Here is a 26307-nt window from a genome sequence, read left to right as displayed (position 1 = left end):
CTCCACTGGATACTCTCCATCAGCAGTGCCCGCAGCCACTCAGAAACCGTCCAGGCTGTCAGAAGAGTGTCCATGCTCTGCAAAGCCAGCTCAGGTCAAGTCCTCCAGCCCCCTTCTGGGGAGATTGTCGCCTCTGTTCCCTCCTTTGATAGGAATTCTGGGGCTGCCACTGGACAGACTCTCCCTCCCCTGGGGCTCTGGAAAAAACTAACAGTCATTTGGGGTGGGGGAGGCATGATGCTAAGCTTAGTCCCCTCCCGCTTCCCAGCAGGGCCTCCTGGGCCCCGGTTCCCCATTTGTGAAATGGAGTCTCTGGACTTCAGTTAATGAGCGGCCACAGGAAGCCTTGGGGAGGGGGCAGCCCAGCCCTGCCACTGCAGAGCCTTGCCATTAGGGCGATCGATGCCCTAGCTGGGGCAGCTAAGGGGAGGGGGCCTGGAAAGCCTCCCGAGCTGAGCCGCATAAATAACGGATGGGCGAGATGGAACCGGCTGTGGCCAGCTGGGTTCTGTAAAACCTCTTCCGCTCAGGGCCTGCTCAGGGCCCATCTCGGGGCAAGTGCCTCCAAACCCTACTGCCTGAGCAGCCTTGCCCTTCCTGGGGTGGGAAGCTCAAGGTGCCCTTGAGCTAAAGGTTCAGCTTTCCCCCTCCCCTCAAGCCCTCCCCCTCCCTCCCCCCCCATTTTGTTCAACAAAAGGGGAAAGAATCAGAACATTAGTTAGAGATGATAAGAGATAGCTGGCAGAGGTGCCTAAAGGGTAAGACTGATGGCTCCGTCCTCCCTAGTTTGGGAGTCGTGGAGATGCAGAGGCTGTTGGCAGAGAACTGGTGGCTCAGAGACAAGGAGGAAAGGCGCAGAGAGCATCTCCGCCTCAGCCAGCCTCAGCTCCAGGTGGGGCGGGTCCCTCAGGCAGTCCAGCCTTCCCAGGGTGCAGTCTCTCCCCAGCCTCTGTCCGGGAAGGCCCAGCCAATTCCTGCAGCTTCTACACTCCTCCCTGGCCCTGCTCCCCCCCACCCCCAACATGAGGTGGCCAGTGGGCCCTGAACCCGGCCCAGCAGCAGCTCACGCTCTTGCTCACGGAACATCGGTGGCTCTGTGTCTCAGGGAGCTAAGATCACAGTGTCCACTAAGTGCCACATTTCCCACATCTCAAGTTATAACCAGCCCAGGTGTAGAAAGGTCATCTGTGCAGATGGTGGTCACTGTGCCAAAAAAACCTGGGGAGCCTTTCTTCCCACAGGGATTTGGGATCTGGAAGTTTCATCTGTGACCCTGATATACTGTTTCGTAGAGGTGGCATGGCAATAGCAAGCTGTCCCCAAGGGCTGAGGGGAAGAGCCTCGCGTGTCACCTCCATGCACCAGCCTCAGCCTCCAGTGATGCTGGGATTTTATCTCGCTTTCTGGCGCACAGAGAATTCTGCACAGCTGGCTGTGTGAGTGTCCCATGAACACAGCTGTAGCATTTCTGCTTGTTTTATCTCGGCTAGAAGGAGGACACAGACTCCTCTTTTAATTTTTGTTTTTGTTTTTATATTTTTTTAATGTTTATTTATTTTTGAGAGACAGAGCCCTAGTGGGGTAGGGGCAGACAGAGAGGGAGACAGGATTTGAAGCAGGCTCCAGACCCTGAGCTGTCAGCACAGAGCCTGACGTGGGGCTCGAACCCATGGACTGTGATATTATGACCTGAGCCGAAGTCGGACACTCAACCGACTGAGCCACCCAGGCGCCCCTAGACTCCTCTTTTTATAATCAGCTTGTGTTCTCCGCACTTCTTCCCGTGGGACAGCATGACGGGAGGTGGCAAGCTGGCAGCCGAGGGATCTCCCCAGAGAGAGAGGCACTACCCTTGCCCCTTTTGAGGTGGTGGCATCGAGGCTCTGCTGAGTCCTTAGGTTAAAGAGATGGGCACAATCTCACAGCCGTACAGTGAAATAACATTAATTCGGGCTTCTGCGGTCCGTACGATGATCCTCTGGGACTAAGCCTCCTGAAGTTAAGTGAGTTAACAATGCAAACAAGCCATGCGCCCCCCCCACCCCCCACCCCAACCCCAGGAGCGGTCCCTAGAGGCTGTTGATGTCCTGTTTGGGTGGCATAGGGTGTCAGACCTCAAGCAGGACACTTCAGCTACCTTATGTCAAAGACCTGGAAATAACAAAGCAATTTCCTTTGAGAGTAGCTCTGGCTGTGCCGGAAAGTAAACCTAGGCTCAGTTAGAGGCAGGAGCTCTGAGTTCCAGTCCCAGCTCTGCCGCTGACAGCTGTGTGGGCCAGGTCTAGGCACGACAGCATGTCACCTCACTGGCCAACAATGTCTCTTCTGCAAAAGGGGGGGTGGATCGCATCGAGGTGTTTCAGCTGCGTCCCGTGGATGGCTCTAGAGATGCCTGGACTGTAGCGCAAAGGGGTGGGGAGCAGGGGCTGGGGCTCCAAGTGCCTCTGCACTATTATCTGTTTTACAGATTAACCTTGTCTTTGCTCTATTAGCTGAAGAATTTCACTAGCATTTTTTAAAACTCTGTTGGACTCAATGCTCTCTGCATACACTCTAACTTATCATCACTCATGCCCTTCCCGGGGCGGATTCCTACCGCCGCAGACCCAATGCCACACAAGTGGCCGAGGCCAGGATGAGCACTCCCTGAGCACACCAGGCCACCCAGAACGAACAAAAAGGGTCACACCCTGGGGGCTGTGTCATTTCTACCATCCTTCTATCACTTCTGAAAAGGACACTTCTGATTAGCTGTCCTTCCCCGGCTCCAGGACTCTCCTGGCTCCAAACCCACACTCGTTCTCGGTGCCTGAAAGGCGCAGGGATAAGGGAGACTGGGTGCTGGTCCTATTCTGGAAGGTTGTGCCTGGGGAGGAAGGGGAAGCCAGGCTGGATATCCATCTTGGTGGGAAATGTCACCCAGGGGTGGCTCTCACGTTTCCTGGACCCTCGCTGCCATCTTGAGAGTGAGCTAACTTTATCCTGAGGAAATCCAAACCGGCTCCCGGGCTTCTGTGTTCCGACCGAGGCCCTAAACTCTTGTGTCCTTGTTTATGGAGGAATGTGCTGTCCCCTGTAGGCGGTCCTTGTTACACGAACTCCTCCGCTCATCCCTGTCTCTCTCCCACCCTTCCCCACGGCCACGGGGCCACACCCGCCTCTCACACACGGTATCTGTGAGTCTGGTAGACTATGCTGAGAAGGTTTGGCAATGAGAAAGGCGGAAGAGGCATTTAAATCACAGAGGTGTGAACGCTATCTCAGCGAGTGCTGGCTGCCTGTTCTCTCAAGCCTTTCAGCCACCCCATCTTGCCATCACCGGAAATACGGATTCTTCACCACTGTCTCTAGACACTGTAGGACTCAGACTCCCCGCATCTTGTCTGGGTCCTCTCTCCTCTGCACTCCCCCCATCAACCCGCACCCCACAGCCCTCCAGGATTTCTCCTGACTCCAAATTTCTCTCTGTGCTCCAAGACCCTTTCCAGTCCCTGCTCCCAAACTTGGCTTTGGCCTCTCCAAAGAATAAGCTCAGCAAAGGAGATCCCTTTCTTAAACAGGACCTGCCCAGCGTAGCAAGTACATGTGGGCCTAAGTGGCTCCTTCTCTCATTTCCAGCTGGACTGATCATGAGGCCAGAGTTGAGCAGCAAGCTCTGCTGAGCCCTTGTTGCATTCAGAGCACTGAAGACGGGAGTAAAAGGTGGAGGCAAAGCTTAGGAAATCCCTCCTGGGTTCCCTTGTCTGTGTTGGATGGCACCTGTCTCCACCCTGTCACCTAAGCTGGCAGCTCCCCTCATCAGCAAGAAGCAGCCCCACCTGCTCTGGTCCCTTACTGCTCCTCCCCCCACACCACTGCCCACCTTGTTTGCACTTATCTGCCGGTAAGACCAGACATATTTTGATAACCTTGAACACACTGTTCTTTACATATGCTGTTCCTTCTGTCTGGAATGCACCCCCTGCCCCCCACCTTTGGCTTCCTCCCAGATTCCTAAGATACTCCTGTTCATTCTTCAAAACCCTGCTCAAGATGTCACCTCCTCTCCGAGAATTCCCTTGGCTAGACAGCCAAACCGTCTCCTTCCTCCCTGGTCTGCCGTCTTCCCGTGCCCCATACAAACGTGCACGTCACCACGTATCCCCGTGCTTTATGGCGTCCCAGGGTATCCTTGTGCTTTCCAGTGGCTCAGGGTATTCAGTGCCTTCCAATGCTGCAGTGTACTCTGCTGCTTTGTAATCAGCCCAGCTCCCCCACTTACCAGCTGTGTGATCTAGGGCCTATTCCTTAACTTCTCTGTGCTCCAGTTACCTCACCTGGCTGCTGTGAAGATGGAATGAGTTAACGCACATAATGATGTTACCAGAACGGTGCCTGGCACAAAGGAGGAGCTCGATTAGCTATTTTTTTTTTCATTATTGACTTCTACCTTCTTTGTCCTGCATTCAACTTTAAGCAACTCAAGGGCAGGGAGTCAACAAGCCCCAGGGCCCAGCTTAGTACCTGTCCGTACCAGGTGATACACAAATGCTGGCTGCGCTGAGTGGACCACAGCTTGCGGTCTCTCGGCAGAAATGAGCTCCAGAAGGGCCGCCGGTGTCAGGTGATGAGTGACCAGGAGGGCCATATTAGTGCTGAGCAGGGCCGGGCGTCACAGCACAGCGCCTGGGAGCCTGAGCCGCATCAGCGGACAGAGCTGTGCCAAGTCCACCTCTTACTAGCTGCTTAATCTCCCTGTGTCTCCATTCCCTCACCAGGATGCAGAAACACAAATACCTCCCTCTCTTAGAGCTGCGGTGAGAGATATAAAAAAATAATGCTGGAGCACCTGGGTGGCTCAGATGGTTGGGCATTCGACTTCTGGCTCAGGTCATGAGCTCGCAGTTTGGTTTATGAGTTCAAGCCCCGCTTTGGGCTCCACGCTGATGGTGGGGAGGGAGCCTGCTTGGGATTCTCACTCTCTCCTCGCTCTCTGCCCTTCCCCCACTCGTGCTTTCTCAGATAAATTAACTTAAGAGAAAGATAATGTCAGTGAAGCACTTAGCGAAGTGAGGGTCATGGCACCTTGCAAATGCTCCTCATGCTGGATGTGAAAATACTATTCTTGGGGCGCCCGGGAGGCTCAGTCGGTTAAGTGTCCAACTTCGCTCAGGTCATGATCTCACAGCTTGTGAGTTCGAGCCCTGCATCCGGCTCTGTGCTGACAGCTTGGAGCCTGGAGCCTGCTTCAGATTCTCTGTCTCCCTCTCTCTTTGCCCCTCCCCTGCTCACGCCCTCTCGCCTTCAAACTAAACAAACATTTTAAAAAATGTTAAGAAAATACTATTCTTTAGGGCCTGAGAGAGGAGGCATCCGGCCCTGAAAGACCCCTGCCCACACTCAAACCCTCTGGGCTGCACTTCAGCCTCACGGAGGTGTCGAGGAGGGGCCCAGTGCTTGGAGGACAGGAGCGGGCTAGCCAGTAGGAGCCTTGTGAGTGCACATGGGAAAGGAGGCGAGGGCAGGCGGCCAGCGGACACTGAACCTAATAATAATAAATACGAGCAGTAATAAAAGTAAATGTTTATTGAATATTTACCATGTGTCACACAATATCCTAAGCCTGTGTGTGAACAAACTCATTCAATTATCCCAACAACCCTAAGAGATACAGCTACTACTATTATCCTCAGTCACACCGGGACCTGAGGCCTCGAGAGAGCAGGTGACTTGCCCCTTCACACAGCTGCTCCGTGGCAAAGCTCTGGCCCTCGGCGACCCCAGCCTTGGTAACTACTGCCCCTGGCCCATTGGTTTCCTGCCCACCTGGGTGCTGGCACGAACGAATGGGGAAGCGGTTCCACCTGCAGAAGAGAAGCAGGGACTGTGGTCTGCGGGCTCCAGTCCCAGCCCCACCTCTGCCCTAGCTATGTGACCTTGTATGCATGACTTCACCTCAGTTTCCTCATCTGTAAAATGGGAGCAAAAGTCCTGCCATGCCCAGGGTTGTTACATAGATCAGATACCCGGGTACATGTAGAACACTTAGCAGGAGAGCCAGCTTAGGAGAACCACTAAATAAGCAGGGATTATCTCCCACCCTTGCCCAGCCGGCCAACTTGTAGGGCACAGAAGGGGATGGCCCCTGGCTTGCGGTCAGAATGAGAGTGTCTGGGAGCAATGGGACTTTGAAGAAAGAGACCGGGAGAAGAGGTGCCCTTCTGTGCAGGGGCACTCGGGTCCTGGGCCCCCAGCTGCTGAGAGGAAGCTGAGAATCATCAGCTGGAGCAGTGGCTGTCACTGAAACAGGTTTATGAGTAAAGGTGGCTCTTTGGGGGCCTGGAAGCATGCTCGCCAAATGTGCCCTGTGTTGGGCAATACTCATCCCTGCCACCCAGGAAGTCACACCTGCTCCAGGTCCATGCCAGGTCCTCCCCCTGGACCCTAACTCTCACCCAAACCAAGCTGAGAACATCTGGAACTAGGCCAGGCTGGCACACGTGGTGTGTGAGCCCTTGGGATTCCCGGTGATCTGGTCCTGCTGCTTTCCGCCTGGCTCCTGCTAGCGCCACGTCATAGCCTCGCAGTTCCTTCCAGAGCCCGGCGCGCTTCCCACCCCAGGACCTTTGCGCTTGTGGCTCCTCTTCCTGGACCATCTTTCTTCTCTTCATTTTTTAAAAATATTTTTTATTTATTTCTAGGAGAGAGAGAGTGAGAGACAGCGTGAGCAGGGGAGGGTCAGAGAGAGAGGGAGATACAGACTCTGAAATAGGCTCCAGGCTCTGAGCTGGCAGTCAGCACAGAGCCCGATGCGGGGCTTGAACCCACGAACCGCGAGATCATGACCTAAGCGAAAGTCGGACGCTTAACCAACTAAGCCACCCAGGCGCCCCCATCTTTCTTCTCTTCAAATGTCACCTTCCTTATCAGGCTCTCCCTGACCACCCTGTTTAATATTGAAACCTGAAACCTCCCACACCCACCCCGTACCCCATTACTTACCCTGCTTTATTTTCCTCCATTGCATTTATTGGCATCTGGTATGTGGCCTCTCATGTATTTACTGCCTGCTTCCCTGATACACATACTCAAATATAAGCTCCATGGGGACAGTGATTTGTGTCTCTCTTGCCCACAATTCTATCCCTAGCACCAGGGACAGTGCCTGGCACCGAGTAGGAACTCCGCAATAAATCTTCACAGAGACCGCAAGAGACAGATGTTTGCACTCCTTATTTTATACAGAAGCTTTGGAAGGGAGGCTCCGCAAGGCTGGGAGCTTGCCTGAGACCATGGCTTGAGGGATGGGGATTGTTTGACTCCAGTGCCCCTGTTCTCTCCCTGCCTGTGAGTCACGTGATCACCTCCGCCACTTCCCTTCCCTCCCCTCCCCAACCAAGTCCCTGGCACAACGCTTTACCCCCAGGTGGGGAGGAGACTCCAGAAGCATCAGGAAGACAAGAAAGTACTTGTCTTTGTTGGGCTCCCATAACAAAATACCACAGATGGGGTAAATAGTCTCCTAAACTGTTCAGCTGTTCTGTTAAACTACAGAAATGTGTGTTCTCACTGTTCTGGAGGCTGGAGGTCAAGGTGGCAGCACAATCAGAATCTGGTAAGGACTGTCTTCCTGGCTTGCGGACGGCTGCCTCCCCACTGTGTCCACGTGTGGCAGAGAGAACACAAGCCTCTTCTTCCGAGGCCACAGTCCTATTGCATTGTGGCCCCACTATGTGGACCTCACTTAACCTTCATTCCCTCCCGAAGATCTTGTCTCCAGATACAGTCACATTGTGGGTTAGGGCTTCAACATATGCGTTTTAAGGAACACAGTTCAGTCCATAGCAGTATTTCAGAAGCCGTTGGCAGGAGGGGAGGAGAGCCCCAGGAGGCAGCCCTGTGCTGGTGTGTCTCGCACTTTCCTGAAGGCGATGCCTAGTCAGAGCATGGGAAGGCTCACTCAGCCCTGTCCTGAGCCCTCCGGCAACTGGCAGAATGATGGGCAGAACCTCACTGCATCCTCAGAATAACAGATGAAGTCGGTGTTACCATCCCCATTGCACAGGTAAATAACCTGAGGCTCAGAGAGGTGAGCTTACCTGCTAATGCCCCTCAGCTAGGAAATGGCAGATCTGTCTGATGCCAGAGGGTACGCTCTTAACTACTTTGTGAAGTTCTTTGAAACAGGCAGAGGGCATCTCCCTTGGCCCATGGGTCACAGGGGGCATGGCCCTGCCCCCCAGGAGCCCAGCATCTCCTCAGGACAAGAAGAATACATGGCTATACTGGTGCCGGGTGCCAAGCGCACCATCCAGTCAGTGAGCGCAGGGAGAGCTCAGATGGCACTGTAGGCTGGGCTGGTCAGCAAGGAAGGGGCCAGCCGCATGAAAAGTGACAGGGAGGGCTTTCCAGGGAGAACTGCACCATGTCCTTCGCAGGACCATGCACCATGTAGTGGGGTGGGGGTGGCGAGTTCAGTACTGGCTCAGGACGGAGAGGCTGAAGGGCGGAAGTGGTGGGAAAGCTGAGCAGGTAGGCAGGGGTCAGGCGCTGGCCGGCCCAGAATGGCTCCGCAGAGGGTGGTATTTATGTGTTCTCCCTCAGGGGCAGAGAGGCCCGGGGGAAGAGCTGGCGTGAGCAGGAAGTCCGCAGCTCCCTGGCTGGGCTGGCTCGGCCGGGGGGGAGGGCCGGTGCAGATAAAGAACAAGGATTGGTGTGAGGCTCGTGCGAGAACACACAGCTGAGCTGCTCTTTCCTGGGAGGGTGAGGTGGCAGCTGTGGGCTGTCCTGAGGACCCTCCTCTCTCCCTCAGGAAAGATCCCATGGCTGGTGGACCTTCAGAGATTCACTGACCTCCTGATACCTCCGGCAATTTTCCTAGCCTTCACAAGAGGGGTGGCTCTCTCAGGGGTGGAGTGGAGCCCTGTGTGTAGCAGTTGATGATTTTCGTGGTGTGACTGATATCAAGCTCCCAACACGATGTCACTGCATGCAGAGCAGGCAAGAGCGTCACCCTGCAGCCTCCTGCCAGCCCAGCTGCGTGGCCCCGGCGCCCATCGCTTCCAGCTCCACTGATCCCGCCGCTGTAACAGCAGTGCTCACGGGGACCTTGGGAGCAAGGGGCCGGCCACCCTGATGGTCCCTGAGCCTCAGGGTTTGGAGGCCCGGTTGGATCTCTTCCCGGAGGGTACTTGGTGTCTCCTTCTGGTCAGCCCGATCATCAGTCCCATGTGAGCCCCCAGGGTGGGTCGAGGCACTCTGCACGTTGGCATCAGGCGGTCACCTCCATAGCATTCAGAAAGCACCCGGTCCCAGAAGTCCTAAGTTACAGTTGAGTCCCAGGAGGAGGCCATGGAGCATGCGGATGAAAGGGAATGCCGGCGTCACACGGAGGCTGCAGGCCTGCCCTCGCCGGAAGTGCGCACGGTGCGCACATTCTGTTCAATTGTCAGTTTCACGATCCTTGTCAGAAGGCCCATCCTGGATCATGCACAGTCTCTTAGAGGAGACCGGGGTGGGGGTGCTTCTAGGCTCTGTGCTCTCCTAGGGCATAGAGGCTGAAGGGCAGATACGGTGGGAAAGCTTTCTTCTCTTCCTTCTCCCCCTTCTCCTGGGGCGGACCCTAAGGGACTAGAGGTAATGGCCCAGGGGAGGCAGGTACCCCAGGGGAAGGGCTACAGATGCCCTCCTGTGCCGAGGGTGGTGGTGTGGCCCGACAGAGGCAGCCGGACCTGGGGGGCAACTGTGGGCTTCCCAGTCCAGCTGCCCGCTGGTGCGACGGTCAGGCTGCCGATAGCGGTGGGTGACTGGCCAGCAAGGGCCTTTGGCCAGATGTGGAACACGAGCTGGTGAGAAGGAGGGCTCTCCATGTGAGTGCTGGGCCCCCAAAGCCTTCTTGCTGTCCCAGAAAACCTCACCCTTTTCCTCCTTGTGGCCCCTTCCCCACCACCCACTCTAGGTTTTTCATCATCAAAGAGAGCTTTCTTCTTTACTACTCTGAGAGCGAAAAAAAGAACTTTGAAACCAATAAGTACTTCAATATACACCCTAAGGTGAGGCAGCCTCTCTCCAGGGCCACAGTGGGTAGGGCCCCACGGGAACAATGGGAGAGGGGGTCCTGCGAGGGTAGAAGACAGTCTCTTTTCTTGCTCTGGTCTAGCAGAGAGTCCGGAGAATGAATCCTGCTTGGGGCACAGACGCCTGCCCCCATGACTCTTCCTGGGCCCCGGAGCCTGCCCCAGCCCTTCCTCTTCCTTTTTTTTTTTTTTTAATGTTTTTTTATTTATTCTTAAGAAAGACAGAGACAGAGCATGAGCGGGGAGGGCCACAGAGAGAGGGAGACAGAGAATCCAAAGCAGGCTCCAGGCTCTGAGCTTTCAGCACAGAGCTTGACGTGGGGCTTGAACCCACGAACCATGAGATCATGACCTGAGCTGAAGTCGGTCGCTTAACCGACTGAGCCACCCAGCTGCCTTCAGCCCTTCCTCTTCCTTCTAGGAGTCAGTTCTGGTCTGGCTCCCAGCCTGGGGCCCTTGGCAGGACCTGGCTTTGGCTGAGGGCTCCCAGAGGCCTTGAGTGACCTGGGCGGGGTGGGGGCTGCCAGTTCTGGTTCTTCCTCAGGGAGTCATCCCCCTGGGAGGCTGCCTGGTAGAGGCCAAGGAAGAGCCCAGCATGCCCTATGCCATGAAAATCTCCCACCAGGACTTCCATGTGAGTAAAGCTCTCCTCTCGACCGGGACTCAGGAGGGCAGACCAGCTTCTCTGGGGACCTCAGGGCTCCCTGGGGGGAACCCTCCAGTGGCCTGGCCTGGGAGGGTGTCAGGGCCATAGAGAAGTGGGCTGGAGAACAGAGGAGCAGAGCTGAGCCCGGAGAGCCCTGTGGGTGGCCTCTGGCACCCCGAGAGTGGGCTCCTCTCTGGTAGTGGCTTCTCTTCTTGGCAGGGAAACATCTTGCTGGCTGCTGAGTCCGAGTTTGAGCAGACCCAGTGGCTGGAGATGCTGCAGGAGTCCGGGAAGGTGTAAGTGCGCATGGGGCGGGGGGGCGGCTGGGAATGGTTATGGGCTGGGCACACCCTGATCACCTAATGGGCACTCAGGACTCCATAAAAGCGCAGGGTGAGGGAGAAAAATGTCCAGGCTTCCTTGAGAACAGGGCTGTGGGAGTTGGTTAGAGTGGGCAAAAGAGGACAGGCCAGGTTTAGAGGTCTGGTCCGTGGGCTCAGAGCACATGAGCTTTGCTTGTCTGGAGTTGCAGATGGCAGACATAGACAGCACTTGTCTCCAACTCTCGGGAGCAAATCCAGCATCACTAGGAGGACACTGCCTCCTGACACCCATCTCACCTCCCCAGGGCCCACAGGGAATCCTAGCACAGGTTGGAGCTAGTGCTTTGTAAATCAGAGTCCGGATCATAGAAACCTCCAGCCCAACACGCCCCATTTACGTGGAAACCTCTATTCCGGCACCTGCCTATTTGTGCTTTTAGTTCAGCAAGTAACACCGAGAGCACCCCCGCCAGGCCTGGTGCCGGGTAGTGGCATGCAGTGGTGTAGAAAGCAGCCTGGGAAGCAGTCGCTTCTCTGCTCCGAAGCTGCTGGCCCAGTCCTTGGCGGCCCACTTTGCAGGCTGGGCCGGCCTCCGGGGACTGAGACTGATCGATGCTGGTGGCACGCCCAGAGCTACAGCGAATGGGGCTGTGGCTCTGGAGGAGACACGATGGGCGAGTACAAACCACGCACAGTCTCCTTCTCCCCTCTCCTTCTGTTGTAATGATTTTGTGTTTCTTCTTCTCTCCTCTGTCTCATCTGCCCTCCCTCCCCAGGACTTGGAAGAATGCCCAGCTGGGAGAAGCCATGATCAAAAGCCTGGAGGCCCAGGGGCTGCAGCTGGCCAAGGAGAAGCAGGAGTATTTAGGTTGGCTGGAGGGATGGATGGGAAACTGAGGCTCCCTAGGTGGTGCTTCAGGACCAGGGGTTACAGCTGGGGCTTGGCAGAGGACGGAGGAGGGGAGCCGGGGCGGGGCTCAGCAGGCTCCCAGGAGCTATAGACAGAGGCTTTTACGGTGTAACCCGTGTCCTTTTGGCCAGCCCGGCAGGAGGACCTCTGGGCCTGCCTTGTCACTTGTCACTCAGCTGTGTATCTCCAGGCAGCATAGCCTCTGTAAGCCTCAATTTCCCCATCCTTAAAAGGGAGACAAGAATAGTCCCCAAGTTTGGGGGGTGGGACCCGGGGATCTGGGGAAATGAGAACGTGCCTGTAAGCACTGTGTCAGACACACGGTACGGGCCCCATACGTGGAGTTGATGTTGTTCTGCCCTGGGTCCCCAGGTCCTGGATTTGCCCCCAACTTCCACCCCCTTGGCCCACTTTCAGCCTGACTGCAGGGTGCCAGGCCCCTGCACCCCTGACTGGCTGGCAAGCATGCTCTGTTTGGGAAAGAAGAAGGTTAGACTGGGGGGTTGACCCCTCTGCCTGGGATCCTCTCCCCTGCTGCCTCTTTAGACACTCAGGGCCTCGGCACTGGCTTCTGCTTCAGACACCCCTGTGCCCCCAGGACCTGCTGTCCCCTCCGCCACCATCCTCCAGACACTAGTCAGGGGAGCAGCACAATATACAGCACCCACCCGAGCTTCTGAAGATGAAGCCATGGCTGTCCTGGGAGCGCACAAAGTGGGGATGGGGACCAGAGAGGAAGGTCGCAGCTGTGGCCAGCATGTCAGCTTCTACCCCCAGGAGCTGGCTCTGCCCGCTGGCCAGCCTGGACGTGACAACCCATTTCCCTGGGAGATCCTAGAAGTGAAGGAGGTTCCTGGAAGGCCCTGGCCCCCTCCAGGCCGGAGCTGGACTGAGCTTTCCGTGAGAGTGAGCGTGCTTGCTTTGCAGACAAACTGATGGAGGAGACCGAAGAGCTCTGCCTTCAGAGGGAGCAGAGAGAGGTAGGCGCACTGAGGTCACTCAGAGTCGCTGCCCTTCCCCCGCGCCTCGCTCTGGGGGCCCTTGACAGCCAAGGTGTACTGGCTGGTGTTCCTGGCATGTAGGGGAGCATGGCACCCAGAGAACTCTCTGGGAAGTCAGACAGGCAGAGCAGGGACACCGTGAGGTGGCTTCTTGACAGAGTGCGTTTCTTCTTGCCAGTCCCCAGGGACAAAAGTTAAAAGGGTGGGTGACCATGTTCTAGAGAAAGCCATCCCCAAATTGTGTAAGCTGTATCATAGGTAGTGAGCTGCCCGTCACTGGTGATCTTTACAGGAGGCTGAGATGACCTCTACTATCTGTGGAGGGACTTCTGCACCACAAGAGTGATTGGGTTGGGTGATTTCAGGGGTTCCTTCATCCTCTAAATGACAACGTAAGTTCCAAGAAGGCTGCACATTGGCCTGAGGCAGCCTGCAGTGGGGAGCCGCTGAAGTCCACTTCACCTGGAATCTCCACGCGGCATTGGGCCTTGCCTGTTTCCAAAGTGTCATCAGCATCCCTGAAGGGCACAGGAAGGTAGTGGTTAGCACTGCAGACTTGGAGCCAGGCTGCCTCTGTTTGTATGTGACCTTCAACACTTCTAGCTGTGTGACCTTGGACAACTTACCTAACCTCTCTGGACATCCATATTCTTTCTTTTTAAGTTTATTTACTTATTTATTTTGAGAGAGACAGAGAGAACAAGAGCAGGGGAGGGGCAGAAAAAGAGGGAGAGAGAGAATCCCAAGCAGGCTCCACGCTGTCACCGCAGAGCCCAATGCAGGGCTCAAACGCATGAACTGTAAGTTCATGACCTGAGCCAAAACCAGGAGTCGGCTGCTTAACCGACTGAGTCACCCAAGCACCCCTGAAGAACAATATTCTTAAGTGAAAAATGGAGATAATGGAACCCATCTTATTAAGATGTTGTGAAGATTAAAGGAGATGTTATATATAAAGTGCATGGCACATAGTAGGTGCTCAGTGAATATCTGTGTTAGTGTCACGATCGTGTAATTTATTCATGATGAGCCCATCCTGTGCATGCACTGCCTGAGGCCCGGGGCTACAGAGTGGCTTGCCCACAGGAGTGCCTGAGTCAGCCCACTTCTCTTTGCCCAGTTGCTTTTCCTTATGCCCATAGGGCTGCGCCCATCAGCCTCTCGGCTCAGCGCCTGCCTCTGTGACTTTTCTCCCGCAAACCACCTTTCCTGACCCCCCTCCCCTCACCAGGCTCTGAGACGGGCCCTACCGTCAAGAAGCCTCCTGTCTCTGCAGCACCCCAGATACCCCCAGGGCCCGGGACAGCACCTGGCCCAGGATGAGTGCTCGATACATGTTAGCAGAACATTTTTGATTCTTGTAATTTCATGTTACATCTTGATTTTCATGCAGTAGAACAATCCATCCTCAATGTCCTTCTTCAAACTTTCATCAGATATTCTTGCCCATTGATTCTTCCAGCTGGACTTCAGACTCATTCTGTCATTTAACAACAGGAAAAGCCAAACCGAAACAAAAGCAAAACCCAAAAGCCATTGAGGATCTGCACTAGGGTTACACGGATTTGAGGCTTGGCGCCGTGACGGCACTGAGCCTCCTGGCGCCTGGCGGCGTTTGGGCCTCCATGCCTCCACGCTGTCATCTAGGCCCCACATGTGAGTCATGGCATTTTCTCCACACAGTTCTGTCATCTTGACAAGGGAGCTTTCCGGTGGGTTGTCAGCAACTCAAAGACAGGTAATTGAGGAAGCCAGGGGATGGGATGGAGTGACAGACACAGCCACTGGCAGGGAGAGAGACAGACTTATCCATCAGAGAGGCTAAATCTGGGGCAGCCATCAGCCGGAGGAAAATTTAGACACTCTATCTAGGTCTTTAGCCAGGAAATGAGGACAGCCGAGACCCGCCGCACACAGGCCTCACTTAAAGCCGTAGCAGGTTGAAGGAGCCAGGCCTGTCAATGTGAACTCCCCAGTTTTGTGGTACAGGATCTGCGTGAGGCTCATTCAGGCCCAGCTGATTCCCACCGCGAAGGCTGCCGTGAGCAGGCAAGAGGGGAAAGGGCTGTGCCCAGGCCCGTATTCCCGCGTGTGCTGCGTGCTGTAGATCAGGAACGGAAATCACTCCTTCCCTAACTCGCTCATCTGTATGATGGTTTTGCCTGTCCCCTGCATCTTCCCACTCTCCACTGCCAGGCTCAGAGGTGGTCTGGGTGTGCCTTGGGCCACTTAGAAAGGCCTCGGGTACAACAGCCCAGTGCTAAGATGAAGGTTCTCTGGTCTTTGAGAGGCAGCCTGGCCTCAAGGAAGATTCAGGGTCTGGAACCAGGAGACTCATACCTGAGTCCCAACTCCATCACTGACTGTGTGGCCTTGGGTAAGTTGACCCCTCTGGGCTTCAGTTGCTCTATCTGTGATGCTCTGATGAGAGCTGATGGCTGTGCCTGCCTAGTTCCTGGGTCGCTGTGAGGCTCAATGAAATAAAAGGCAGCAGAGTGCCTTGTGGATGGGCAAGCCCACGCACATGTGCGCGGTGCAGCGATGCGGCTCCATGTTGGGAGGGAGGACCTGGGACTCTGGAGGCATGAGCATGGAGCATAGGGTGAGCCTCCCTGGGCTCATCTGCCCCGGGGCCAGAAAGCTATGCCCTTCCTTGAGCGCAGGTCCCTCAAGTGTCGCTGGCTTCTTGTGGCCTCATCTCTGATCCCCTGGAGGAGGGCAGCCTGTCTACCTTTCCTTCTTCGCCTGAACTCAGAGAGCTCAGCCTTGTCTGTGGGAAGGCACCTAGGAAATCAGAAGTGCCCAGGGCCCATTAGGCAAGCGTCTTGCCACCCAGTCTGCTCTTGGTCAGAACACAGATTCTCAGTGTTGGGAAGGAGCTCTCACTTCAAGGGGAGGCTCTTGCTCACCTCCCTGATGGATGTTATTCTGCTTCTGTGATGGGCGACTCATGACCTATGGAGGTGTTCTTTGCCTTGTCATTCTGTGGTTCAAAAACTCTTCCTTTCGTTGAGCTGGAATCTGCCTTCTAGAGACTTCTTTCCAACCCTGTACTCCCGCAACTTACATCAGGCCCAGGTATCAGAAGAATAAGCACGATGATGGGAAGAGGCTTTAGCTGCACAGTTCCATAGACCTCAACCTACGGCAGGGTTGCCACGAACTCTTATCCCACCTTGGCTGCGGGAACACAAAGTTCTGGCTGCTTCAGGTTTGCAGGTCCTGCGAGCAGCAGTCTTCTAAGGCTCCACCTGGACATCAGTTTTAGCTGAGAGTCGTACAGGGAAATTGAAAGGTAGAAAAGAAGTGAGCGACCGGAAAGAAGATTTTCTTTGTCCTCATTCATAGGTAGCTTTTTTTTTTTTTTAAATATTAATGGTGGAAATCATGCTCTTTGCAGAACACCTGGAAAACAAGCTTTATTCTTAACCTCACCATTGACACAATTGCTGCCGACATCTTGGTGTTTTTCTTCAGGCTTTGGAGAAATATATTATTCTTATATATATTTTTTTATTTTTTTATGTTTATTTTTGAGAGAGAGAGCACAAGCAGGGCAGGAGAAGAGAGAGACACACACAAAATCTGAAGCAGGCTCCAGGCTCTGAGCTGTCAGCACAGAGCCCGATGTGGGGCTCAAACTTATGAACCGCAAGATCATGAACTAAGCCAAAGTTGGATGCTTAACCAACTCAGCCACCAGACGCCCCTATATTTTAAACATAATAGGATCACAGCAGATATTTCATTTTATGGACTGCTTTTTCATTATACCTTCATTAGCATTTGTACCTTCAGCAATTTTTCATGTCATTCAACATTCTTTGAAAACATCAGTTTTGATGACCATATACTGATTCATCCTATGTGGTGTTTCATTTAACTCATCTACTGTTTTTTGGACATCTAGGCTCTTTTCTTTGATGATGATGATGATGATGATGATGATGATGATTTTACTTGTATAAGTTTATTTATTTATTTATCTTGAAAGAGAGAAAGCACGGAGTGGGGTAGGTGCAGAGAGAGGGAAAGAAAGAGAATCCCAAGCAGATCTGAATTGTCAGCGCAGAGCCTGATGTGGGGCTCAAATCGCAAATCGTGAGATCATGACCTGAGCTGAAATCAGATGCTTTACTGACTGAGCCACCCAGGCGCCCCAAGGCTTCATCACTATTATAAATTATGCCACAGTGAACATCTCTGTACACAGGAATCTTGGCCTACTATCTAATTGTTTAGGAGAGATTCCTATGGGTGAAATCACTGAGTCTGGGCAAGAACTTTTAAGACTCCTGATGCATATTGACATATTGCTCTCCAGAAATTTTGTACCAGTTTTCGCTCTCAGCAGCAGTAGGTGGACATTTCCATCTCGCTCTGCCCCACTGCCCATATTTGAGTCCCTCCATCACCGACTAGCTACAGTGTGGGCAAGAGAGATAAAAACATGTGTGACTTTGAACAAGTCACTTGACCTTTACGTACCTCTGCTTTTCTCATCTATAAAATGAGGATGAAAATATTATCCGCTTTCGGGGCTGTTATAAGGATTAAATGAGTTGACACATGTAAAGTACTTAGAACAGTAAACTCACAGTGAATGTTATCTGTCATTGTCATTATCATATACAAACTCTGTTTCAGAATTCTCTTTTCCATTCCTTTGAACTGCTGTCTATTCTCAAATAGATATGACACAGTTTCAATCTTCAATTCATAATACTATCCATCATTTAGTAAACACTTACTATGTTGCAGACAGTTTGCATGGATTAGCCGTGTTATCCTTTCATTAACCCTACTGGGTGGTACTGCCCATCCCAGAGAGTCCCTCCCACACCGCCTCTTCTCCCTGCATGAGATCCAAAACCACCTAGACCACACCCCCAGCTTCATTTACTACGTATGTACCAATATCTCCCCCTTGGCGGGTGCAGTCCCTTCTCTCTGCTGAGCTCCGGCCCCTTATATCCAACCGTTGGCTTCACATCTCCAGCCAATGTCTCAAAGGTACTGCAAACTCATCGTGTCCAAGACCATTCATGACCTTCCCCAGCAGAGCCGATGTCTTCCTCCAGCGCTCCCTACCTCGGGGAATTCACCTCCTCCCATTGTTTGTGCAGATTGGAAACCCGAGAGTCGTGCCTCATCGTGTCCTCCCTGTCTCAGCCTTCCCCCTCCACCCCCACGTTCTGCTAGCATTGCCCCCAAAAGCTCTAGAAGCTGCGTGGCCACTTCTCTCCATCTCACCGCCTCGCTCTAGCTCACACCACTGTTAGGTCTTGCTGGACCGATGCAGCGGCCTCCCCCCGGCTTCCCTGTATCCCTCCTGGCCCCTCCTCATCCTTTTTGTCCTCGCTGCAGCTGGTGTCATCGTTTAAAATGGAAATTGGATTAGGTTGCCCAGTCTTCTTCCCCTACTTCCTGCTCAAAACCTTCACTGTTTGTTCTTGCTCAGGGAAAAAAAAGCCCCAAAATCCTCAGCATGGCCCAAGGCGCTGTGCGGTCTAGCTCCCTCCCGCTGTTCACCCTCACTGTGGGCCCAGACGTGTGGGCCTGTCTTAGTTGTTTCAGGGCAGCAGTTTTCCGAAGGGCCTTTGCACGTACTGGCCCTTGTTCCTGGAATGCTCTTTCCCCTTCTTGCTACTTATCCACCTTCACCTTCTGGCTCAAAAATCTCTTGCTCCCCCAACCGATCACTTCCTGCTTCTCATCCAAGACCGCTTTCTGAAGAACTATGCCCCCATCCGGCACTCCACACACCTTGGTTTGTAATGATACTCTCACGCGGGTGATTATTTTCTTAGTTTTTGATTCTGGCCCTGAGCTGTAAGCTCCATGGGAACTGAGACGTGTCTGGGTTTGCTCACCTTCACATCCTCCATGCAGAGCCTGGCAGGAGCTTGGTGCATATTAAACACTCAGTAGCGATGTGTGGCATGCATGAATGAATGAGACCATTTTTTAAAAAATCTCATTGGGGTTTTTATTGGAATCATATTGAGCCTGTAAATTAATTGGGAAGAACCTCTACGGTATTTAGTCTTCCCAATCATTCAGGAGCCTACATTCTTTTCAAAAGCATAATTGCTGGGGCGCTTGGGTGGCTCAGTAAGTTAGGCGTCTGACTTCGGCTCAGGTCATGATCTCGCGGTTCGTGGGTTCGAGCCTCACGTCAGGCTCTGTACTGACAGCTAGCTCAGAGCCTGGAGCCTGTTTCAGACGCTGTCTCTCTCTCTCTCTCTCAGAAATAAATAAAACATTTTTTTTAAAAAAAAAGCATAATTGCTTTTATTGGGAATTTAGAAATAATGCGATGACACATGGTGAACAGGGATTATTTGGCTTGAAGGAGAGAAGTCTTAGGGACAGAAAACTGTCCCCAACACATGAAGGAAAAAATGATCAGTCTTTTTCTGTGGCTTTAAGGGGAGAAGGTCGGCCCACTGGTGGAAGTTATGAGGAAGCTGATTTGGGCTCAGATGGCACAGGTGGATGAAATGGCCGCCCCCTCTCCTCGGTGGACCTGAGGGGCTCAGGGGGTCCAGAAGTTGGCTGTGTCCTTGGTTTTGCCAGTCTTCCGTTTTGCTAAGAGCTGTTCACTGGCTCTTAACTTTGCTGGCTAGGGGTATTTGGCCTTTGTGGCTGAAGAGAAGAGCTTCAGGGGACACTGTGACTGAGGGCAGCAAGATCCAAAGGGAGAGAGTCTGGGCAAAGGATGGAGGTGGTTACAGGGGTTTTGAAGGGAAGTTTTGCTCCATAAGTGAGATTCAGCCCTCTCACCTGAGCCCCAGAAAGCCTTCGGCAAAATCTGCGGTCCTTCCTCCATGGTTTTGTCTTTGTAGCTTTCAGAGAGAGGGCCCGTGCTGAAGTTGGACCCGGAAGGAAGAGGTTTGATCAGGTCTTTCTGGAATGAAATGGTCTGTCTTATTAAAGAGGGGGTGAATTCCCTGTCACGAGAACCATTCAAGCAGAGCCCGGGCCATCTCTTGGCCGGAAAACTGGTCCCAGGATTCAAGCGTCTGGTGAGGACTGAAGTGCTTTCAAGCGCCTTTGACCGTAGAGGGCTCTGATTCATGGGTATCTGTTCTCCGACTGCCACACAGCATATGGGCTGCCTGGCACGCCGTGCAGTTATTGACTTAGGTGGGAAAATCGTTTTATCCCTTATACCCGGGCCCGCCTGGGGACGAAGGGGAGGAAAAGCCAAATGATTGTTTTGCTGTGTTATTTTCAGGAGCGTCAGTTTCGCCGTCTGGTTCTTGGAGCCATGGCAAGGGCCTGCTGGCGTCTGAGGTGCTAGAAATATCCTCCCACAGCGTGTAATGTGGAGGTGCAAAGCAGGCGTCCCCAAAATGCTGCCAGCTAAGCCTCACTTGAAGGCTACCCTGCAACCCCAGCTGCCCCTTGCAGCCCAGGAAAACGGGACCCTCGGAGAGCACAGCACTCCTCACAGGACTAGTCTGGCCCTGGGGCCCGCCCTAGGCTTTCTGGCTCTCCTGTTCCCTGCGGCCCGAGGATAGGGGAAGCTGGACCCACCTGGGCTGGTTGCTTCCTAGATGCCTTGAGAATAAAAGAGTCCTTATTTTCTGACGTCTGGGTCGGGACTGGCTTTTCTTTGCCACCTTTGACAGATGTCACTCTAGAAATCTTTAATGGAGGGGCGCCTGGGTGGCTTAGTCGGTTAAGCCTCCGGCTTTGGCTCAGGTCATGATCTCACGGTTCGTGGGTTTGAGCCCCGCATCGGGCTCTGTGCTGACAGCTAGCTCAGAGCCTGGAGTCTGCTTCAGATTCTGTATCTCTCTCTCTCTCTGACCCTCCACCGCTCACACTGTCTCTCTCTCTCTCTCTCTCTCACTCTCAGAAATAAATAAAACATGAAAAAAAAAATCTTTAATGGAGACGCGCACCCACCACATGTTCCTCTAGGGCTTGAGAGCCAGCTAGATGACCTGAGGGGGCTCCATTGACTGGAGTGGCCAGCAGAGCAGATGTCTAGAATTATCATCACCTCCAGGCACAGGCAACGGTGTTGGGGTCATTTCTAAACCCTGCCTGCGGCACGCTCAGTGTATCTGCAAAGGCCAAGCCCAACGCAGATAGGGGGCTCGTTGAGACTGTGTGTCAATGAGTGGGACCAGGGCTCCTTAGGACTTAACTCTCAGTTTGCTCCAGCCTGTAGCCCAGACTGTACTACATCCCATAGAGGCCCCTGGACTGGAAGGACGGTCCCTGACCTCAGGGGCCCTTTGCTGCCCGTGACCCTTCTCTTCCCCTCTGGTTCTCTTCAGGAGCTTGAGCGCCTCAACCAGGTGCTGGAGGCCGAGAAGCAGCAGTTTGAGGAGGTGGTGCAGGAGCTGAAAATGGAGCAGGAGCAGATCAAAAGGTGGTGGCGGTGCCCAGAAGGGGCGGGAGGAAGGGGCGCGTCGGGCAGTGCATTAGAACCCACATTTCCCGTCAGGCCTGGAGAGGGCTCACCCAGGAGAGTCTCCTTACTCGATGACTTGGTTTGGGTCTATCTTCCCAGTGCTCCAGGCCTCGGGGCAGCCCAGAAGGAGCTGTAGACCTCACACGAACCTGACGTGAGGCACGGGCAGGTGCAGATAGGCGTCTCCCCAAGCCACAAGCCCCTCTTGCCACTGTCAAGCCTCCCTTCTCCAGAGGCAGATGGGAACAAGCCGGTCTGGAGGTGCTGTGAGCGAAGACCCCAGTGTCGCCTGCACAGTCCCGTCACGTTCTGGCTGATGATGTCCCTTGGGGTCTTTAGTCCTGCGTGTGGTTTGCAAACCAGTTGCACATTATAATCATGTAACAGGATTAGAATCTCTTGCAAGTAGGGCCCAGAGATCCGTATTTTCCAAAACCTCTTCAGGTCATTCCGATTCAGCGTATCCAGGAATTTGGAGACCAGAGCTCTGGGTACTGTTGATGGTGGTGGATGTCCTCGGCGGCGGTACCCTCTTCCTTCTCCTCCTCCTCCTCATCACGACTGATAATCAGTGTTAGCCCACAAAGGTTTTTCTCGCAACAGCCTTATAAAAGGAAGTTAATTAGACAAGTATTTCAGGGAGGGAGAAACACAGAGGATCTCACCAACTAAATGGCCAAGCACCTTGCTTATCTCCAGAATTGTGCCAGATACTGAAATAGAGGATAAGTCCTCTTAGCTTACAATGCAGGATCTTACCATCTTGTTGGGAAAATCAGACTGACACCCAGGAAACATCAACATGTTAATATATATACATGCCATATATGGCATATATCTCATATATATATATATCTCATATATATCTCTCTCTCATATATATATATGGCACCTGGCTACCTGGCTATGTAATATATAGCCAGGTGCTAGGGAGCACAGGGCAGACTCCCTCTGTCATAGGAATTAAGGTACACATGTGATCCTTGGGGGCATGAAGAGGGGCTCGATCGAGCTGGGCCTTGGAGGATGGGTAGGTTTAGGAAATTGGGCCGGAGAAAAGGGAAAGGCATTTCAAGCAGGAGGAAGGGAAACCAGGGGTAAAGGCCTGAGGTGGCCCAGGCTTGTTAAGAAAGCAGCAAAGCGGTTGTCACCCGAGAGAAGGGCCTCAGCCATGTGAGAATGAGTAGGGGTACTTGCAGGGTCTGCCCAGGGAAGAAAGGAGGTGGGACCAGGCCCCCCTTTGTTTCTCTAGTGGTTCTCTCTGCCTGTGGGCTGCCCCTGGGTTTATCCCACGTGACAGATGCATGTGTGCCCGAAGCACGTGACGTCAACCCCACTTGGCTGGGATCTCCTTCTTTCAGCCCTGGGTTCCTACAGCTGCTATCAGGACCCTGCCATGCAGAGAGGGGCTGGCCTTCCAAGGACCCCTCCGAGCCATGTCGGGAGGCGAAGCAGAAGCATTTCTGTGTGCGGAGGGGATTGGGAGGGGTGGGCACTGCCATACCCAGCCCTCTGTCCCCACAGGGAGCTAGAACTGACTGCAAGATGCCTCAAGGGTGTGGAGCAAGAGAAAAAGGAGCTGAGGCACCTTACGGAGTCCTTGCAGCAGACGCTGGAGGTGAGGGGCCGCTGACGGGCTGGTGGACCTGGAGGCAGGCTGGTTGGTCGGGCCACGTGATACTGTTTTGCCAATAGCACTTCCCCCAGAGGGTTCTCCTTCTCCTAAAGGAGAACGGAGCACGATGGGGTGCTGATCTAAAAGGTCTCTTCTCTGTGGACCAGAGAGCACGGGAGGCCTGAAGCAGGAGCCAGGGGAGCAAATTCAAGTTTGCCTTTCTATGACTGTGCCCTTGGGAAATCCACCTTCTGCAGTGTTTATATTTTTATACCACATGGAGGACTGATTAGGGTGGGTGGCAGGACCACCCACTTCCTTCTGGTGGCTCCTTCACTTAGCTGTTACTGGGTGAAATTGAGCATGAAGGGAAATCAACTGTATGTGCCCTGCATTTGATACCCCAGAAACTGTGAGGTGGAGAGAGGTGGTGGCAAGTGTCAAGGACAAAGTGCAAACTGTTTCCCAGCCCCTCCTCTCCGACTTCTCCTGAGTTGCCCCTCTGCCCCTGACCCCTACTCCAAACCCCTGAGCTCATGTGCCCAGATGAGGCCAACCTCTCAGACTCTCCATTTTTTTATGTTGTTGTTGTTTTTTTTCTGAGAGAGAGAGAGAGACAGAAACAGAGACAGAGACAGCATGAACAGGGAAGGGTCAGAGAGAGAAGGAGATACAGAATCTGAAAAAGGCTCCAGGCTCTGAGCTAGCTGTCATCACAGAGCCCGATGTGGATCTCAAACCCACAAACCATGAGATCATGACCTGAGCCGAAGTCGGACGCTTAACCGACTGAGCCACCCAGGTGCCCCCAGACTCTCCATTTTTGCCCTTGAGATTCCTTCTACACAGAATGTTCTTTCACCTCTTCTCTGCCTGGAGACCTCATCCGTCCTACGAAGACTCAACTCCAACAGAACCAGAGCCAAGCTTTCCTGACTCTTCTAGGCAAGGGTTTGCTGTGAGCTCTAGGCCCTGGCAGCCCTTTGCATGTCTGTTATAGGTTGTGTTTTCCAAACAGTGAACTTCGCTAGACTGGGTCTTCAGGTGTCTCCCAGGCCAGCCCAGCCCCTAGCGGGAGGCTGGCAGATCACTAATGTTTACTGAATTCATGAATTGCCTTGAGGGCTGCAAGGGTTTCTATTCTCTCTCCACTGACTGGAGGCTTAGTCTGTGCTGCCTTTACTTGTTTATCCTTCCATCTCACATCATGAGAGATGGTTCTCATGGAGACTTTCAACTCTAGAATTTCTGGGTAATGCAAGACCCCAGCCTGATAACTGGGGAGGACATCTACATCTTTTGAGTGTTTTTCATATGAGGCCAACACACTCCCTCACTCAGCCCTGGAGGAGTAAAGACCCCAGAAGACCATGGTGCCCTTGGACCCTGGTTTTACTAGGTACCACTTCCACTGGAAGCTGCATTGGGCTCCTCCCTGAGTCCTTCGAAGGAGGAGTAACCTTCGAAGGAAGGAGGAAGGTGATCTTGGTCAGCCTTTTACCTCCAGGGAAGGAGGAAGAGATTTCAGGTGTCTCTTATAGAAGGAATGAGGGCATCATTCCTTGAAACTGAAAGGCAGGTGAGGGCAGCCATGTTGGAAAACCCAAACTAGGCGCTTTCTCTTCTTCCATCCCTCCATGCCAGGAACTCTCCATAGAGAAGAAGAAAACCCTGGCAATGCTGGAGGAGAATGAGAACCAGCTGCATACCCTGGCCAATCAGAGCGAGCAGCCCCCTCCCAATGGGGGTCTTCATAGCAACCTGAGGCAGATAGAAGAGAAGATGCAGCAGCTCTTGGAGGAGAAGCTCCTGGCTGAGAAGCGGTAAGGGGACCTTCAACCCCTGAGTCCAGTTTGATCACTTTTCTTGAACTTCACATCCAGAGTCTTGGGTTCTAGCTGCCATTGACCAGACAGGTCACTTACTTCCTTTTGCCTAGGACTCAGTTTCCCCACCAGGCAAATGGGGAAAAAAACTTTGGCTATCTAGAGCCAACTTGATCCTTATTTCTTGCACTGATGAACCATACAGACAGTCATTAGGTTGGTCTCACAATGCTTGTGGCAGGCGGGGCAAGTCCTTGAGACCCCTTTGTACAAATGAGGAAACTGAGCCTCGGAGGGTTTATAGGACTTTCCTGAGGTCACAGAACTAGCAAGACCTGGACCCAAGACTCCAGTCTTCAGACGGGGGGTGGGGTGGGGGGCTCTCTTCACCTACCACACCACCCCCTCTCATCCACTGGGTGACAGAACCCAGAAAGTTCTGGGTCTCATGGTTTCTCCAGAGAGGTCTCCAGGAGGGGCTGCCCTCCCACTGGTAAGGCCCGTTGGCCAGTGAGCACCTCTTCTGCCCGAGCAGGATGAAGGAGAACGAAGAGCGCTCTCGGGCCCTGGAGGAGGAGCGCGAGTTCTATTCGAGCCAGTCCCAGGCGCTCCAGAACTCGCTGCAGGAGCTGACGGCAGAGAAGCAGCAGGCCGAGCGGGAGCTCAAGGTGCTGGCCTGGGCCTGCTGGGGGCAGCCTGTGCTGGTGGACCTTCCCTCACATCCCTTACCGGGCAGCTACCTGAATGATCTCTGCCAACCTGACTCGCCAGGGGCGGGCGATGGAGCCACCATTTGGGGAAGCAGTGAGCCTGCTGCTTGGGTGGAAAGCATCATTGGTAGACACTGGCCAGGTGCAGGGGCCGAGTCCAGGCCACCTGGTCAAGGGCGCAAGACGCAAGGCAAGATATGCTAACTTCCATCCGAGTCCGGAGGCCAGAAAGCCCTCTTGAGCCAGGGGTGATCAGGGGAGAGTCCAGGGTGATGGCAGCTGCTCCCCAGGACCGCAGTTCTCTCTTCCCTCTCCCCACAGGCTGAGGTGAAGGTCCGCATGGACCTGGAGAGGCGTCTGCGGGAGGCAGAGGGGGCCTTGAGGAGTCTGGAACAAGGGCTTAACTCCAAGGTGCGGAACAAGGAAAAGGAGGAGAGGATGCGGGCAGACGTGAGCCATCTGAAAAGTAAGCCCCGGCCCCGGAGGCCAGCCCCCAGCCCTAGGGCTCAGCCTCTGCGGGAGTGCAGACCCGGCGGAGCCCGGGACGGGGACGGGGCCTGTGTGCGTTGGGTGATCCACGGATTGGGACGGAGTTTCTTCCCCAGACTCCCGCCGCCTGCTGGTCTCCAGCGCGGCTTCCTCTGGGCTGTAGCCTCGGGGTGGGGCGTGGCGCGGAGTCCCGCCCCTTCGTCAGGGGGCTGTGCCCGGTGGGCGTATTTCCCGCTGGCGGCGGGGCGGGGCGGGGCGGGGCGCGGGGTCCCGCCCCTTGGCTGGGGGCTGCTGGTGGGTG

General features: G+C 54.0%; 1 protein-coding gene across 1 annotated transcript in view; it reads left to right on the top strand.

Moving 5' to 3' along the window:
* Nucleotides 1–26307, top strand: part of PLEKHD1 (pleckstrin homology and coiled-coil domain containing D1) — a 30572-nt gene that overhangs the window by 2088 nt on the left and 2177 nt on the right. Inside the window, exons 2-11 of the mRNA XM_077767099.1 lie at nt 9938–10031; nt 10600–10689; nt 10921–10997; nt 11801–11892; nt 12862–12914; nt 21230–21324; nt 22891–22984; nt 24626–24804; nt 25343–25475; nt 25839–25983. Coding sequence (XP_077623225.1) covers nt 9938–10031; nt 10600–10689; nt 10921–10997; nt 11801–11892; nt 12862–12914; nt 21230–21324; nt 22891–22984; nt 24626–24804; nt 25343–25475; nt 25839–25983 — 1052 coding nt within the window. The remainder of the gene's footprint in view (nt 1–9937; nt 10032–10599; nt 10690–10920; nt 10998–11800; nt 11893–12861; nt 12915–21229; nt 21325–22890; nt 22985–24625; nt 24805–25342; nt 25476–25838; nt 25984–26307) is intronic.

This window comes from Crocuta crocuta, unplaced genomic scaffold (assembly GCF_008692635.1).
Source record: "Crocuta crocuta isolate KB4526 unplaced genomic scaffold, BGI_CrCroc_1.0 scaffold55, whole genome shotgun sequence".
Classification (NCBI taxonomy): domain Eukaryota; kingdom Metazoa; phylum Chordata; class Mammalia; order Carnivora; family Hyaenidae; genus Crocuta; species Crocuta crocuta.
The sequence above is the reverse complement of the archived record's forward strand: the minus strand, read 5'-3'. Positions and strand labels throughout refer to the sequence as shown.